Source organism: Callorhinus ursinus, unplaced genomic scaffold (assembly GCF_003265705.2).
Source record: "Callorhinus ursinus isolate GAN/ISIS: 27379988/994484 unplaced genomic scaffold, GSC_fseal_2.0 scaffold21, whole genome shotgun sequence".
In the NCBI taxonomy this organism is placed as follows: Eukaryota; Metazoa; Chordata; class Mammalia; order Carnivora; family Otariidae; genus Callorhinus; species Callorhinus ursinus.
In genome coordinates, this window is record NW_027397083.1 from 27,636,257 (window position 1) to 27,652,525 (window position 16,269).

At 54.9% G+C, this 16,269-nt stretch overlaps 1 protein-coding gene across 8 annotated transcripts in view; it reads right to left on the reverse strand.

Moving 5' to 3' along the window:
• Positions 1–520: 520 nt before the first annotated feature.
• Positions 521–16,269, reverse strand: part of NAV2 (neuron navigator 2) — a 724,028-nt gene continuing 708,279 nt past the window's right edge. For 7 of the 8 annotated variants that reach the window (XM_073904859.1, XM_073904858.1, XM_025878866.2 and 4 more), the window contains 7 exons: positions 15,575–15,810; positions 13,124–13,278; positions 12,836–12,907; positions 11,101–11,297; positions 10,086–10,204; positions 4,118–4,321; positions 521–1,369 (listed from right to left, as the gene is read on the reverse strand). In XM_073904859.1, the coding sequence (XP_073760960.1) occupies positions 1,244–1,369; positions 4,118–4,321; positions 10,086–10,204; positions 11,101–11,297; positions 12,836–12,907; positions 13,124–13,278; positions 15,575–15,810 (1,109 nt within the window). In that variant the 3' untranslated portion in view covers positions 521–1,243. Of the gene's footprint in view, positions 1,370–4,117; positions 4,322–10,085; positions 10,240–11,100; positions 11,298–12,835; positions 12,908–13,123; positions 13,279–15,574; positions 15,811–16,269 lie in introns of those variants that run through there. The other variant, XM_073904861.1, reaches the window with a different exon arrangement.

Genomic DNA, 16,269 nt, shown 5'->3' on the forward strand with positions numbered 1-16,269 from the left:
CCCACCTGAGGTTGGGGCTGGCACGCCTGAGGTGTCGATGTGCGTTCTGAAGCCTCGAGGACGAGAAGGAAAGGCAAGGTCCCCGCTCACCCACACGTGGAGGATGGGGTCCTGGTCCACTAGAAAGGACGTGACCCCCCACCCCCCACCGCCGGCCCTAGCAGGGCGCGGCAAGGTGTAAAACCGTGAGGATGGACAACTGAACAACCAGAACTCAGCAGGACCAAACCGAAACTCAACTCCTGCGGTTCTTTTCTTTCACCAAAGGACTGATTCTGACCAAAGGTGGGGGGGGGGGAGGAAAAATCTTCAAAATCAAAGAGTCAGAAAAGGAAGGAAACTCAACCTCATTTGCAAGGGGGTAACCAGTTCTCCAAAACAGACCAATTCTCACTGTCCACAGTGTTTGCAGAAAGAAAAACCTGATTCATTGAGACAGGAGGGGGAAGTAGACACGGGCTGTCTGCATCGTGGCCACATCCGCTCGCGCACGTTCCACTCACGCTCAGGATCGACTGGAGGCTGACGGGTCTGGAAGGTGGGGCTGGACGGGAACAGGCAAAAATACCTCTCAGGTAAGGAGAGCACCATTTAAGAAGCAGAACAAAACAGCGAGCGCGCTTCGCGTTCCCCTGCGGTGTCCCTGCGCCGTAGCTGCGCAGTCCGCCGAGTGGGACCCAAGCCGCGCCCGCCCTGTTAGCACCAGCTCTCTGGGTGGCCGGCCGCGGGGGAGGCGGGGAGGCAGATGCAGGCTGGGGGCGGCAAGACCCAGTCCGGAGGCTCTGTGCCGAGGGGAAGCTGTGTTGCCCTCATTTCCGGCGTGGCTCCAGTCTCTTCTGCTCTGGGTAGCTCGCCGCAGGATGCTGTTTGGTTTCAGGAGCTTCCAAGCGGGTTCTTGGTTTTTTTTGTTTTCTTTAGAACCTTTTCATTTCAACAGTGACGATCCTTTCCCGAGAAGTACCTTCAGTGTCTTAGGGAGGTCACGGCAACAAGGCAAACGATAATGAAAATAAACAAGAAGCTAGTGCAGGTCTCCCTGTGGAGGGGAGCAGTGCCAAGGCGGCTGGCCTGGGAGGCCCGCACCCAGGTCGGGGCTGGAGGGGGAGGGGTCTGGGTATCCCTGCAGCTCTCGGTGCCGCGGCCGGGGGGCTGGCTCAGGAGGGCATCTTCAGGAGGGTGCGGGGCACGCAGGTGGAGCAGGGCAGGGAGCGGGGAGGCGGGCAGGCTCCACGGCTGGCCCCTGTCACAGAGTCGACTCTAGGGACGAGTCCAGGATGTCGTCATGATGGCTGTTGCTGTTGGAGTCGCTGTCGTAGCTCTGGGGGCTAGAGTAGTTGGCCGCCTCCTGCAGCCTCATCAGCATGTTCATCTGGGGAGAGAGCAAGAGTGTGAGCGGCTTTCAGCCTGGCAGCCGTCCTCCTCTGGCCTTTTCCAAGCTCGTGCTCTGTCCTCCAGATGCACCCCGGGTTGCAGCCCACAGTGGAGGCCGTGGACAAACACCAAAAAAACAAAAAAACAAAACAAAAACAAAAAACCAACTGTGGACTTGGGGCCAGGCTTCCAGGGTTCCAGCCCTGTCTCTACCACTTACGAGCCGCATAACCTTGGGTAAGTTACTTAACCTTTTTGTGTCTCAGCTTCTTCATTGGCCACATGAGAACAAGCATACCTGTCCTACGAGGTTGTGGGTGTGGACTGAGTGAAAATATGCTGAGCACAGAAAACAAAATAGGAAGTCTTCCAGGAATACAGAATTTATTTTTTATTTGCAAGTGACACAGCTTACCCCTTACCCAAGCACAGCCCTCAGACGGCGTAAAGATGCCAGTCAAGCTGGCTCAGCCCCACTGACATCTGAAGCACACGGCTCCCCGTTCAGGGAGCACCAAGCCCGCGGGTATGTCTGGCTCCGGCCAGAGGGCAGCCTGGAGCCCGCTGTGCTCCCACTCCTGCCGAGGCCACCGTGGGAGGTAAAGGAGAGCACCAGTTACAGGCAGAGCCACAAAGCACAGAGGGGCCTGGATTCCAAGGCAGGAAACTCCGGGCAAATTACCTACCATATCTGAGCCCCCAGGTCCTCATGCGCAGAGCAGAGAGAACAGGAGCACCCGTATCTCACGGGGTTGAGGGAGATAACAAAAGGACGGGATGTGCATTAGACCCTCAGAAGAGGGCCTGGCACGTGTGAAGTGCTCAAGAGATGAGATCTGCTACCGTCATCATCATTTGACGTTGAGAGTTTAAAGAGTGTTCTGAGACCTTCCCAGTCTACAGTCTATTGGTTGTTTGCGAGTGAAAGGGAGAACTAGCAACTAATTTTACTTGCAACTTTAAATTGTGTCTTTTATATTTTATGTAGCAAGTCAGTTAGAAAGTAGGGTCTCTCTGAGCTAAGGCCAAGACATGATGCAGCTGGGCATGAAATCCAGCTGCTTCCTAGCCAGCTGCCCCTCGGAATGCCTTGCCGTCTCCTTGGGTGAGCCAGGGAGCAGAACCACCATCAGCAGTGCCTTTTGGTGTAGCCGTGACGGGGGAAGTGGAGCCGAAGTACAAGGGGCAATCCATGGCAGCCAAGATTATTCACTCATCAAACAGCCCCAGTGTATTTACAGTGCGTGTTCTCGAACAAAAACCACAGTCCTCCTCTCCTGTAGGTCTCAGTCTCATGAGGGAGAGAGAGACCAGTTAACAAGAGACCTCGGGCCCTGGGAAGGGAGAAACACAAGTATCTATTTGATAGTGGGGGTACTTGAGCTGGCACAGCTCACTTTGGGGGACCTGGGGTTGGAGGGAGAGGTCTGTGTAACTATTCTAAGAACTCCAGCTTTCACCTAAATGCCCTTACGTTTAGTCCGTGACACAAATACTCCCGGGTAACAGAAGAGGGGTCTGGGGATGAGGGAGCCATGCTTTCCTCTAGAGATCTCCTAAATTCTATTTTTATGTAAGGAAAGAGAGCTCATAAGCTGGCAACCACAGAAACATCTCCACGACTCTGGCTTTAGCCATAATTCATGTTAGACATGGCGTTTTCAAGTCTGGTCCTTTCTTCTGCAAAACCATCGCTGTAAACACTGTACATTAGGTTGTGCATAGTAACATAATAACTCCCATTTAAAATACAGTTCCTGTTTACAAGAAAGCTCAGCAGGACCCCAGCTCCTTCCTGCCAGTGAGGAGGATGGCAGACAGCCAAAGCAGTGATGATGATGATGACGATGATGATGATTTTTATCTAGCAAATCAATTAGTCATCAGGGAAAGAACAAGTCAGCTGTCTTTTAATTCTGCTGCATCCCTTATGAATATGTTCTTTCGTTAAGTAATGCAAGTCATATTTTCTGCTGTGTTTTTCCTCTTGCCTTAGCTGCCAAGGGAGCTCAAGGGTAAACTGAAGGCATGATAATGGTCACTTAAGTATGGGAGGCTCTGGGGTATGTGCTTCCACCTTCTTTAATAGAGCTTCTGATTTATTAGGTCTAATTTTGCAATATGACTGTATATGGGTCTTATGTAGGCAGAGAACACTGTAATTATAGTGTTATCGTCCCTGGTCCAGGTTCTTCTCAAAGGGCCTTTATTTGCTTTCGCAATAGTGGGGTAAATAAGCAGCGCAGGCAGCGTTACACCGACTTAACTCAGGTCGCTGGCCTTGGGACCCGTATTCAGGCTTCCCTGTCCTCTGGGAGTCCCTCATGCCCTGACACCTCTCCCTGCCTGTGCATCTGATCAGTTGGCTCGGCTTCTGCTCCTTAGCAATCTCCGCCTCTGCTCTGTCACTAGTGGGAGAGATGAATGGGGCAGGACAGTACGTGATAAAGTTGGTACTCTAATCAGGGGGCAGAGAGTGGGACGGGGGCGTTTAGGTTGGGAAAAATCACATTTGTAACCTTTTACCTTATACCGCAACAAATTTCAGAGGGTTAAAGGCCGTAGTGAAAAACTGACCCCATGGGAGATAACGCTGGCAAAAGTGTGACTAACCTTGGGGTGGGTCCAGCCTTCCAAAGAGAGACTCTGGCTCAGTCACGTCTCTATTCCCAGCATGCCTTGCATCACGCCCAATATACAGTAAGTGCTCAGTAAATGCTGTGCTGCTCTGAGAGCGGAGACTTACCAGTGGGTCTCCTTCAGCATCACTGGGGGGCATCTGCTTGCTCGCAGACCCTTCCCGAGGCATGGAGTAGCCGTCAAAGCCGACATCCTCAGGCCGGAGCTGCAGCAGGGGAGGCCACTCATGTTGCTGTGGGCTGGCTGCCCAGGGGTAGGTGTCCATCACCCACTTGGCGGGATCCTCCCAGGGGGCCCGCCTTCCATAGAGCTGAAAACAGGCAAAGAAGGAATAGTCTGGGACTGGCCCGAGACTTCCTCTGCAGCCCTGGTTGTGCAGCCTTCAGAAACCTCTTCAAGCCCAGCATCATGCCCTCCCTGATGGAGTAACTGCACTTCCATAATTCTAAGGAAGGAAGCCACCCGAGGTACCCACAGCTTGATGTGCCAAGACTGAAGACAACATGACCTAAGGGTCAAAGGTGCTGGCTTTGGAGTCAGGCTGACCTGGGTCCACATCTTAGCTCTGCCACTGCCTCACCGTGTCACCCTAAACTCTACGCTTTGCTGATCCAATCTGAAAAGTAGCCACTTGGGGAGAGGGACCCCCAACTGCATGATTTGAAGCATGCGCCAAGTTCTGTGGTGTAAATACTCCTCCTGTGGCCGATTTCAAACCACCAATATGGTAGCACTGAACTTGGGAGTTGGAAGGAGGTGCTGACCATCGGCTCACACGAGTCGGTTCTAGTATCCCATGGGGTGGACCCCCGAAGATGGCCTCCGACAGAGATCGTGCGCCGGGCATCAACACCGCAGTGGGGGTCACCAACAGCCCTGGTTCAATAAAACCCCATTTCTTGAAGCAGCTCGGACTCTCAAAGCCCCTCACAGCAGCACTGGTCACTTTCAAAACAGCACCCTGTTAACAGAGGTTATGCACGGGTATCGGAATTTTAAGTCTCTCAACTATTATCCTTCAAAACTGTCCAGAACAACTGACAGGAAACTATGTTATCACTTAATTTAAGGCTTTTTCTTAAGCCTTCACTATTTAATGATAAGATTATTGCAGTGGCTTTTACTAGCAATGTCAAGAAATCTATAATCTCTTCTGAGGACAGAAACCGGTCGCTGCCCGTCCCTAGGCGGGGCTCTGCATAGGATAGTCTTCATCTTCATCACACCGTCTGCATCTTCTCTCCGTTAACGTCACCACGGCTGCCGCATCTTACAGCTGATGGTGGGTCAGCAGCGTTTTACACATACCACGCGGAACTGCCATGTGACTCTCAGGGGGAGGAGGACTGCCCGAGTCTCCCAGATGAGGGGGGACAGGCCCAGGGAGGAAAGGCAGCAGGACGGGAATCCAAGTCTGTCCGCCTCCATGCACCACCGAGTCTGAGACGTGGCAGGTGTGCTCGCCCAGCACTGGAGAGCACCCCCTCGACAGGGGGCCACGGAGTACACAGACCAAAGACTCCTGAACCACCACGTCTGCAGGGAGGCTCCCTCCGCCCTCACACAACTCCTGCAGGGGAGAGGGGAGAGAGGACTTGCTACCAGAACAGAGCTGAGCTCTGACTGACCAGACCACACCTATCCAGGTCCTAGGCTGCCCCAGCTGGAAGGAACTGGGGTCCCCTGGCCTCGTTTCCCGGATGGGGTCGTCGGGGTCTAAACAGAAGGGCCAGCTGTGAAAGGTTACGGAGTGGAGCTGGATTCAAACCCGGGACCTCAGCTTCCTTGTCTGGGCCTTTCTTCCCCTCTCCGCCCCTCCTGACCGAGTCCACCTGGTATCAGCAAGAGACACAGAGCCATGACTCAGCCAAAACCAGAGTAGGGAGAGGCAGACCAGGGTGTCCACCAGACAAGGGTGTGTCAGCTGGGTGATTCACGGGGGCCTGCGGTACCTCTGACCTTGACGTCTGATCTGTCGGGGAAGCCGCCCACCCTGCCCGCATGGCCCAGGGGCTCACCCGTCCCTCCCCATTAGTGACTGGCTCTTCCTGCGCTCAAGACATGCACAGCCTCCTGTGACCTCACTGCTTTCTCAGACGCCTGGACCCCTCCCGTCTAGCACCCTGACCTGTCTGTCGCTAAATCTTCCTTCACCTGGGGCAGCGGTGAGTCTTGGGCCCGAGGATTCAGTCTGGTGTTCTAAAGGCTGTTCCTGGTCCGAGCGAGAAGGGATGACATGAAGGTGAGGGCGTGTGCACGTGTGTGCAAGCCAGGAAGGGAGGGAGCACACAAGCATTTGGGGCATATTCAGAACTGAAGAAGGCTGCTCTCCATCAGAAACATTCCTGCAATTTTAGAAGCTTCTCCCTCCAGAGGGAGGTTTGGGCCACGTTTCCCAAGCCAGGCCTCATGCGTGAGGCTGAACTGGGGCCTTACTTTCAGAGCCAGTCTGGAGGAGGAGAGGCTCAGGGCTGCAGAGCAAGAGGCTGGGATGTGGAGCTCATCCAGTCCTTAGACATAATATGGCCCAGAGGTTTTCAAATACTTGCTCTTCCCCTGACCCTACCACTGAGTAGCCTGAGGACCTTCTGGGCTCCACAGAAGCCAGCTGGAGAAAATACTCTTCCAGTCTAAGCTGCTCAGATCACAGACAGGGAACCTACAGACAGGAGACTTGCCCAGGGTCTCAGAGCAGGCTGTGTCATCCGATAAATGGCCCAACGCTCTTCCCCGCCCACCAGGAGAACACAGGTCCTTTGAGCTGCTCTATAGACTTCAGACACTTTGGCAAATGTTTACAATGATGGCTCCAAAGGGGAACAGGACTGGGAACTGAGTCATAAGATAAATGTACATCGGGCGCATGTGAACGTCATCTGCAATAACAGAAAATATTTTTACAAGCTTCCATGCTTGCCACGAGACATGTTCAAGACCAGGTGATGAATGGTTGGGTCAGGACTGTGGCAGGCAAAGGAATTATCATAAAAGCTCCTCGACCCCACTGCAGCACAGCCCTGAGGCGGCTCTGGGAAGCAGCAGACAGCTGGACAGAGAGACAGGCAGATGGGATATTCACCTTCCCCTAGGCAGGGGGGAGCCTGGCATGCCCACTGGCTCAGGAGCTGTGGGCTGAGACAATGGGAACGAATACCTGGGCCTCTGTGAGCCTCCTGACTCCACAGAATGTGTGGAGCCGCCGGGAGGCCATGCTTGCCTGCTCTGAACCACAGTCCCCTCACGGCCACTCGCTCACCTCACAGGGTTCCGTGAGGAGTGGCCCCGCACACAGCATGGACTCAGGGTAACACAGGGGGAGTGGGGAATCGAACTTTTCTTTTTAAAAAACAGAGGAATCCTTTTGTTAAATGAAATCTGTAGAAAACCACCCTATGAAACACAATACTTCGTTCCCTGAGCCACCTGAGGCTTCTGGAAGTTAGGGGGTCCTCAGGATGGCTTGAAAATCCCAGAAGTAACAGAGGAGTCAGCCAGACCTGGCTCCAATGCTGGCTCATCACACCCCAGTGAGTGACCTTGGGTAACAGTCAAAAACTCTTGTGAGCCTGGTTTCCTCATTTATGAGGTACTCTTTGAGCTGTTAGAACTAAAAGAGATCATGCACATCAGGCCCCTCGCAGCCCAGCAAGTAGCAGACCCTCAATCAATGTCAGCATACTTTCCTTCAAAACCAGAGGCCTGAAGAACACACCAGGTTTCCTCATGAATCAGTAGATTCTGGGGGTTTTCCTGGGCTCCTCAGGATGATGAGGTCACAGGTTTGGGGCAAGGTGGCTCACTTTTGAGCAACTTGGTAAAATGCTAATTCTGCTGCCTCCCCTGCTTGCTCCCACACTCTTGAAGGATGGTCTTTCAAATGACCTCACAGCGCAGGGAAGCAATGACTTCTTTTTGCTTCACATTGAACTGGTAAGTCCCATGAGATGGTGCCATGTCTCTGTTCCCTGCCCCAGACGGAACATTCTATAGCCATCCCCAAATCCTTTCAAAATCCTTTCAACCTCTTGCCTCCGTGCTCTTGGTAGGAAAGAGATCCAATGCTCTTTGACCATGAGCCCCAGGAAGGGCATTTGGACTCCACATTTATGGCCATGCCCAGAAGGCTTTCTTTGAAGTTCAAGTCTAAAGGAGCAGGGTCCTGGCACGTCCATCCTGGGTGAGGACCGACAGGGGGCCAGTTGATGTGTAGTTCAAGGCTGGAGTACTCCTTGGGTCTCCCCACTCATGGTCTGTGCCTCACTGCACAAGGGAGGCTGGCCCTTAACCAACAGAGACCATGGGTTCTTCCAAGCATGCCCTGAGGTCACTCCTTATCCCTCATTACAAGATAAATTTGGAGCAAAGAAAAAGCAAATGAACAAGTGAAAGGTGAGGCAGAAATAAGAGGAAATGGTGCACTTCCTCCACCTCTAATTCCCTTACTTCTTTTGAGCAGCATGGGGGTCTCCCAGAGGTGCCGGGCATAGCACAGCCTCAGGAAGCCACTGAAGGAGAACAGAGGAGGGGGCTTCTGAAATGAAACAGACTTCAAGAATCCAGCATGTGGGAGATGCTTCCACTGGCCCAAGAAAATAGGAATGACTGCACGGCTCCTTGAGTTTGGGGCACTAACAGATCATCTGATTAAAGACTAAATTAGGGTCTGCTGACCCAGGTCAGTGAATTTATCTACCTAGGGAGATTCTACTGCGAAGATCTGAAATCCCTCACACCTTGCTTTATGAAAGCCACATGACACAGGAGAAAGGCGGCCGTCAGTGAATGGTCTTCCCACACGACTAACCAATGATGTGGGGCTGACCAAGGGACTGCCTAACTGCTTGCTAGTCTGCCTTCAGGTGCGCTTTGATTACCGCAAGGCGGCCTGCATTTGCGGGACACCCATGCTCCAGCTCGAGACAGGAGCTGCAAGAGGCATGGTACGTTCCTTCCCCAGTCCTTGACGTCCTGGCAGCCTCTGAAACCATGGGCACTGCTGCATGGCACAAAGCAGCTGCACGTCCGCCAGGTGCAGCCAAACGTACAGCAGTGACACACACTGTGGCCATGAACGGGCCGTACCCCATACATGCACGTGGGTGTGCCCCCTCTCGTGCCCTCCACCGGCCCACAGCAGCCTCCTGGGTCTCCAGCTGCCCAGCATGGAGGAAACCAAGGAGCCCTTGGGAACCCGGCTGGTTCCTGGACTCTTCAGCTGTGCCTGATGCCTGCTCATTACTCAGCACGTGTGCTGCAAGCCTAGAAACTTCTCCAGCCGCCTCCAGACTCAACAGTGTCACCAGTGCAAGCTCCAATTTAATGCTAAGCCCGCCCTAGCATTCAAGGCTGGGCTGAATATGAGAAGTGAAGGATGCTGCCTTCCGGTCGCTGCAGTGTAGGGGCTTGTAGCCCCGTGGGCCCCAGGGTCGTGGTGGGGGGGCAGAGTGGGCGGGTGAGGGTGTCTGGGTGGCAGGTAGTGAGTGCTATGGGGCCAAGGCCTCAGAACCTGGAATTCGAGCTAGAGGCCTGGACTCAAATCTCAGCTTCTTCAAGTGTCCCTTTTATGACCTTGGGCAACTCACTCTCTTTGAGCCTTAATTTTCCTCTCCTGAAAAATGGAGACCAAAAAAAAAAAAAAAAAATCTCTGCTCAAGTCCCAGGACTAAGGCAGGCTTGAGTCAAAGAGCAGAGAGGAGACTACTTCGCAAACTGCATGCTTCCATTTCTTGTGCGCTCGCTGTGCTGGGCGCTTTATGGCCATGACTGCACTTAACCCTCGCAGTAACTGCTTGTGGTGGAGGATGGTCATTCTCCTCTCCTATCAGCCAGGGCACTAGGGCACAGAGAGGCTGAACAACTTGCCTGGGGTCACACATTAACAGTGGCAGAACCAAGATATGCAGCCAAGTACGTCCTACTCTGTGCCAGACTGATGGCCTCCCCCGTGAGGGGCTGTCACCCCAGGTCAGTCAGACGTCTAAAGGAGGAGATACAGACAACTCATCAGGTCACCAGAACAGTCCCCCCATCCCGCCCCCACTTCTGAGGAGGCCTGTGGCAAGCATGCTCCTCACCTGGAGTCCTTCTCTGACGGCTTCCAAGAGATAGGGGATAATCGAGTAGTTCCACAAGTCGGTGAACCACACCCTGGAGCCATCCACATCGATGGGGCATGACAGGAAGAGCCGGGGGCCTGGGGACCACAGGGAAAGTCCATCAGAGCTGAAACTGGGGGGTTAAGAGAAGCCACGGTCTGAACAAACCCCACAGGAGGGACCCTGTGATTTTCTGAATGACAACAGAAGTACCGCTTCCCTGGGATCTCTCTCCCATCCCAGGAAATCACCCAAAAGAGAGGAGAGGCTTTATGGAGAGAGATGTTCACTGCAGTAGGATGAACCCTGACTGCTGGAAACAGAAGTGCACTCAGTGTCGGAGAAGAGAAACGGTTACGCTAACGATGGTACAGCCACTTTGATTACTCTGCAACCTTTGGGAAGGACTGTGAAAATGGAGTAGCAACACAGATGCTCAGGGGACAATGTGAAATAAAAAAGAAATGAGCATCCTGTGTGCATGCTATGCTTGCAACTACACAAAGCCTACATGTCTGGATAAGGACAGAAAACAGAAACTCAAATTAACATTATGTTAAGATGGTGGGATGATCAGCGGTCTTTTTTTCTCTGAACCCTAAGCTTCGGGGAATGTTGATGGCATTTTATTTTTAAAGCAGAGCCAATGTGGCCAGGTGGCTTGCGCTTAGGGGAGCCCTGCACTGGGGGCTCTTCACAGAGCCGGCAGTTTTTGCATCAGCCTGGGCTGGATGCATTGCTCTGCGGCTCATCAGCCCTGGTCCACTGTGCAAAGATGGGGAAAGGGACACAGCACCAGATGCAGATGACCGGCATCCGGGGCCTGCCCTGGACTGTGATCGTCCCTCTGTCCCCTCTCACCCGTGCGGACAGTGCAGCGTCCAGCTGACTTGTGCCTGCCAGGTGCCGTCCCGGCCAGGGCCCTGAGGACACACGTCTGAGGCGGCCAGAGCTCCAGGAGCAGTGCCCGTCCCCTGCTCGGCCTCCCACCTACCTATGGTGACGTCTGAGGAGCTGTGAGCCTCCAGGAAGCGGTTGAGGTGATGCCAGACCTTGGGAATCCAGTCGATGATTTTTACCAGCTCCACATTCCGCACTCGCCCACTGATCTCGGTTTCCATGAGCTTCCGCCTCAGGAACCGGCCAAGGAAGCCCTTCACGGGCTCCGTGTGATTGGCACAAAGCACCCACCTGGAGGAGAGTCAGCAATGCTTTTCGGTGATGATGACTGACAAAAACGATGCCAGCCTCCCCAGTCAAAGCTCATTAGATCTGGAGTTACAAGGCCAGGCCCTACTGTGCACCCAATTCCTCGCGGCGGCCCTGTGACAGAGCTACGACTGCCATCCCCATTTCACAGATGGGAATGCTGAGGCACAGGCTGCACAACTTATCCAAGATCAAAGAGCTCTTTAATATAGAAGGGCTAAGATCAGGACGAGGATGGTCCAGCTCCAGAGTCTGAGCTCTGACCACCGAGCCTGCTGCCTCTTGTGCTGGAAGTCAGGCCGTGTGCTGGCCTCTGGAGCTGTAACCAAGACTAAGATGCACGCCCTGTTCCCCAGAAGCACACGGTCTAGTGGAGGAAGTAGATAAGCAAACAGAGGAATGAGACGTGACAAACCCCAGGGAATCAGAGAAGCCTCCCAGAGGAGGGCATGTCTGAGACCAGGAGGGGGCTGGGGGCAGGGTGGAGACCAGGCTGCCGCATCTGCACAGGCACGTAGGGTGTTCGGGGAACCTGCCAGACATTCAGTGTGACCAGTGTAACGCAGTGTTTGGACCTGCCAACCTACGGAGTCTGATTCCATTTTGGAGGCCGTGGGGAGCCACTGAAGGAGTTTTAAGCATGAGGGTTTTCTGGTGAGATCTGAATTCTAGAACGCTCACTCAGCTGCCACTGGCACAGCACATGGCCTGCAGGGAGCCGAGCTGCGGGCAGGCACCGTGGTTGCAGGGACGGTGCAGGGAGCCGTGGTGTGGGGCAGGAGGCGAAACCACGGATGGGATGGGACAGCCTGGATGCAGCGGCAGCCATGATCTCGGGCCTGGGGGAGTCGTCATTTCTGACGATCACAGTTCGGGTCGGCTTTCAATAGATTTCCCTCAGAGATGTCTGCAGATGGCCAGTGGAAAAGTGCCCGGGACCTAGCCCAGAGTGGCTTCTCAGCCGCATCCCAGGGCCCAGGGGGCGGCGGGGGCGGGGTGCGGTCACCTGGGAGGTGGCACAGGGCAGAGGGCATCCAGCCATGGCAAGGCCAGCAGCAACGGGACCTTGCATGACTGAGCTGGACAGTCCCTCCCACATCCCAGCAGTGACCGCACCCCAGTACGGGGCCGGGGCGGAGGGACTCCCAGCAGCTGGAGTGCAAAGGTCCACAGCTCTGAGGGGACACTCACAAGCAAGAGCTTGCACCGCTCACGATCATCACTTGGGGCGGAGAGATGCATCACCGGGGACGTGAGGGGGGTGGGCAAGCCCAGAGCTGCGGCCTTGACACGGCTACCCCAGGGCGGAGACTCAGGGACCCTGACCTGGGCTTCCGTCTCAGCTCTGCCACCGACTGGCCAGGTGACCCCGTGTGAATCAATTCTCTCAGCCTCCAAGTTCCCAGTTGCAAGATAAAGCTAGCTAACTCCTTGAGGCTGTCGTGGGAGTGAAATGAGTTACGCCGGGGCCAGCGCTCAGCACGATGGCCAACATGGGCGCCCGAACAGCAGTGCCTTACCTGAAGTTGTGATGAAGCTGCAGATTGGGAGTAGACGAGGTAGCCTGGTTCATTGTGCCGATTATGTAAGGGCTGTGGGGACAGGAAGGAAAAGGCGGCTCTGTGAGTCAAAAGCCAGCCAGGGGAGGTGCTCGTGGAAGCCCCTGGCGCCGGCAGGTGCAGGCAGATGGCTGTTTGCCTCCCCCACCCCCCACGCGGAGCCCGGGCTGTGCGGGCACCGTGCCCGTGCAGCACACATCCCGTGGCCACCGTCCTCTGGGGGCCATGGGGTCGGGAGCTGCCCTTTACCATTTATGGTCCTTGCAGTTGAGCAGCCCATTGAAGATCTCGCCCAAGGAGCTGACGTGATGCAGGTTGTCGAGGATGATGACGAGGGGCATGTCCACAGCGTTGTTCTCGCTGGTGCACTGGTCAGCAAGGTTGGACAAGTACTGGCGCAATTCCTGGGGAGGCCGGGGGAAGAATAAGTGGGTGAACGCACCCCAATAAAAATGCACATGCTCAGAGCCTTCACGTTGCCCAGGTCAACACAGGCGGAAAGGCCTTTCAGGAGGCCATGTGGTGAACCTGTGTTGAGTGCCCATCTGCTACACAATATCATCCGGGAGGGGTGGTCAGGAGATGTGGGGTGGGCAGGGGGTGAGGAAGGCCCGGGTCCTGCCTTCTGGGAGGCACTAGGTAATAGAAAACCTGCCCGGGGCAGGAGCATAACACCGTGGGGTGCTGAGGCACGGTTTTGCATCCCTGTTCTAATCACTTCTCTACGAGTGCTATCATTTTTCTTGATATTGCTTATTATGCCCACCTTGCAGTAAGCTCCCAAGGGCGGGTGCCTTATACACCTCTGTACTTCCGCAGCACCTGCCTGAGAGCCACTTATACAGAAGCCCTCGATGAATCGGCACAGCAAAGGACCGCTCCCCGCCCCCCACCCCCCCAACAGGCTCACACTGCTGATCAGTGCCATCACAGCCAGCCAACAATGCAGGGCAGAGGAGTCGACATGCAGAGGGGGCCCTGGAAGGTCTGGACTGAACTGTGGAGAAGAGGTCTGGACTGAACTTGTGTTGGAACTAGGATGCAGCCCAGCCCGGCTGGGGTGAGGGATGTGTGTCAGAAGATGAGGGATAAAGGTGCCAAAGAGGAAAGGCCGAAACGGTGAGCGGAGGACCGGCCAGGGACCAGAATGCCTGCCTGCTGGTGTTCCCATCATAGCAATAGTGGTCAGGGACTTAGAGCCTCACACACAGAATCTCTGTAGCCCTACGGGAACCTTCTTGGGTGGGCACTGGGATTATCTCCATTTTACCAATGAGGAGGCTAGGGCACATCAAAATCAGGTGCCTGGCTCCAGACTCGGGGCCTGCCTCGGTGTGGGCTCTTTATCACATCAGACGGTCCTACGCGCTAGCCTGAGAGCTCACAGGGTGATGCTCCCTCCACCTCCTACGAACACATACACGGGCCTCCCTTTTAAGTCAAAGTGTGGCTTGCTAACATCAGAAAAAGCCCCACTTTTTAAGTTACTAGTAATTTCTTCTTCCTTTAGCCCCTTTCCACCAGGGGTTCGTGGTCTCAGGCACCTGCGAAGGACCAAGTTTCCAGAGCCTTCCTTCCCCTGCTGAGGCTCATGGGGTATGGTTGGTGAGCTGATTCTGCAGAGGGTGCTGGTCAAGGGGAACGTGAGGGGGGCTGAAATCTAGCCTGGGCTCGATCCCCAGCCACATGCCTGGGGTCCTTCTCTCACTGGTCCTGGGAGAGGGTGCCTTCCCTTAGCGGGCTCACACACAGACACTCTGGGTACCGGCACCCTGACAACTTCTAGTTCTAGCCTGACATCAAAATCACCCAGCTAACTGAATGGTGCAGATTCCGGCCTGCCAAACTTACTGAAAGCCGTCGTCTGGGAATGAGGTCCAGGAATCTATATCTTTGAGCATGCTGGGTGATTCATAAGGCAGAAGAGTCATTTCCCAATTGCCTCTGACTCACCAGTCCCCTTGCTCAGGGCCAGCCCAAGCGAATCATCCATCACCTCCCACTGCATGAACAGTGAACAGGTTTGAGAAGCCACTTCATGATCTTTGCCTGGGACCAGGTCCAGACGTCTCCATCGGTCCCCATGAAGCAGGACTGAGGCTGTTTGCTGGCTCTGGAGTCCAAGACGCTGACTTAAGCCCTAATCCACTGCTCTGTACCATCCGACGGCTCCTAGGCACATGGCCACCTGCCTCGAGCCTCAGGTCCCTTCTCTGACAGGAGAGTAGCCACGACCTCTCCCTTGAGGGTACTATCGTGAGGTGGCCAGTTTGTTGGTCATGGGCAAGCAGTCTGTGATGTGAGCTGATATTATGAGTGTCATCACTGTTCCTCAAGAGGACGTTTCATTTGGGAGGAACAAGAGCACCAAGTAGGCACATGACAAATTCTTGGTAAACTAAAATGGATGCTTCTGGGGTGATCCTAAAGGACTCCTAGCACTGAGCATCATAGCCAGCTTAGAGTGGGCAAGTGAGAAATGAACCAGCTTGCCTTACAGATGGCACTCCTCACTGGAAGTTTTGAGTTCAAGCCTTCCCTTCTGCTACCCCATCCTGACTTCCTCCACCAGGCTTTCACAAGCCCAAGGGAGAGCACCCGGGCAACACTGCTTTCCCATCAGGGCAGTGGTGGCCTCGACAGTTCTGAAAGGGCCACATAGCACCCCCTGGCTAGGTGGCAGCCTTCAAATGACCTCACCTTGCTGGACTTGTGGTCCACGTTGAAGGTGGCGATGACACCATCTGTCAGCTCCCGTCCCTCCCGCAGCACCAAGTACTCAGACAGCCGGTTGGCCAAGTAGGTTTTCCCGGTGCCGCTGGGGCCGGAGAGGATGATCCGCCGGTGCTCCACCAGCAGGGAGACGTAGCGCTGCAGGATGGGCTTGGGGATCAGGGACTCGAATACCAGCGAGTCCAGGCTGTTCTCCGCGAGCCCTGTGTTGGAGAGGGACAGGAAGGGTCTGAACCCCTGTGGAATGGGTAGCTCTGCACTTGCCACCTGGGTCTGCCTAGCTCTTTCCATGGCGGCCACTCATCTGAGACTGCTGCCCACCCGGGTACATGGGAGGCTGAGCGCAGGCAGCCACTGCAGCCTGCTCACGAGCACCGTGTGGTCTAGCACCTGGCTCGGCTGACTCGCCCAGACTCAGACTTCACTCTAACACCTAGGCCCGAGGGCCCTGTCTGTCCTCTGCCGAGTTCCTAAGACTCTGGGCTCTGCCTGCCTCTCTGGATTTACCATGCTGCTGGTGTCTGCCCAGCCCAAACCTGAGTGTCCCGTGTCTGCCAAGACCCTGGGGTTGCCTGTCACTCTGTTCTCTCTCGTGCCCTGTGCCACTGCTGCCCACACTCAGATATGCCACAAAGGTGACCACGCTTTCATCTTGAAAGCAA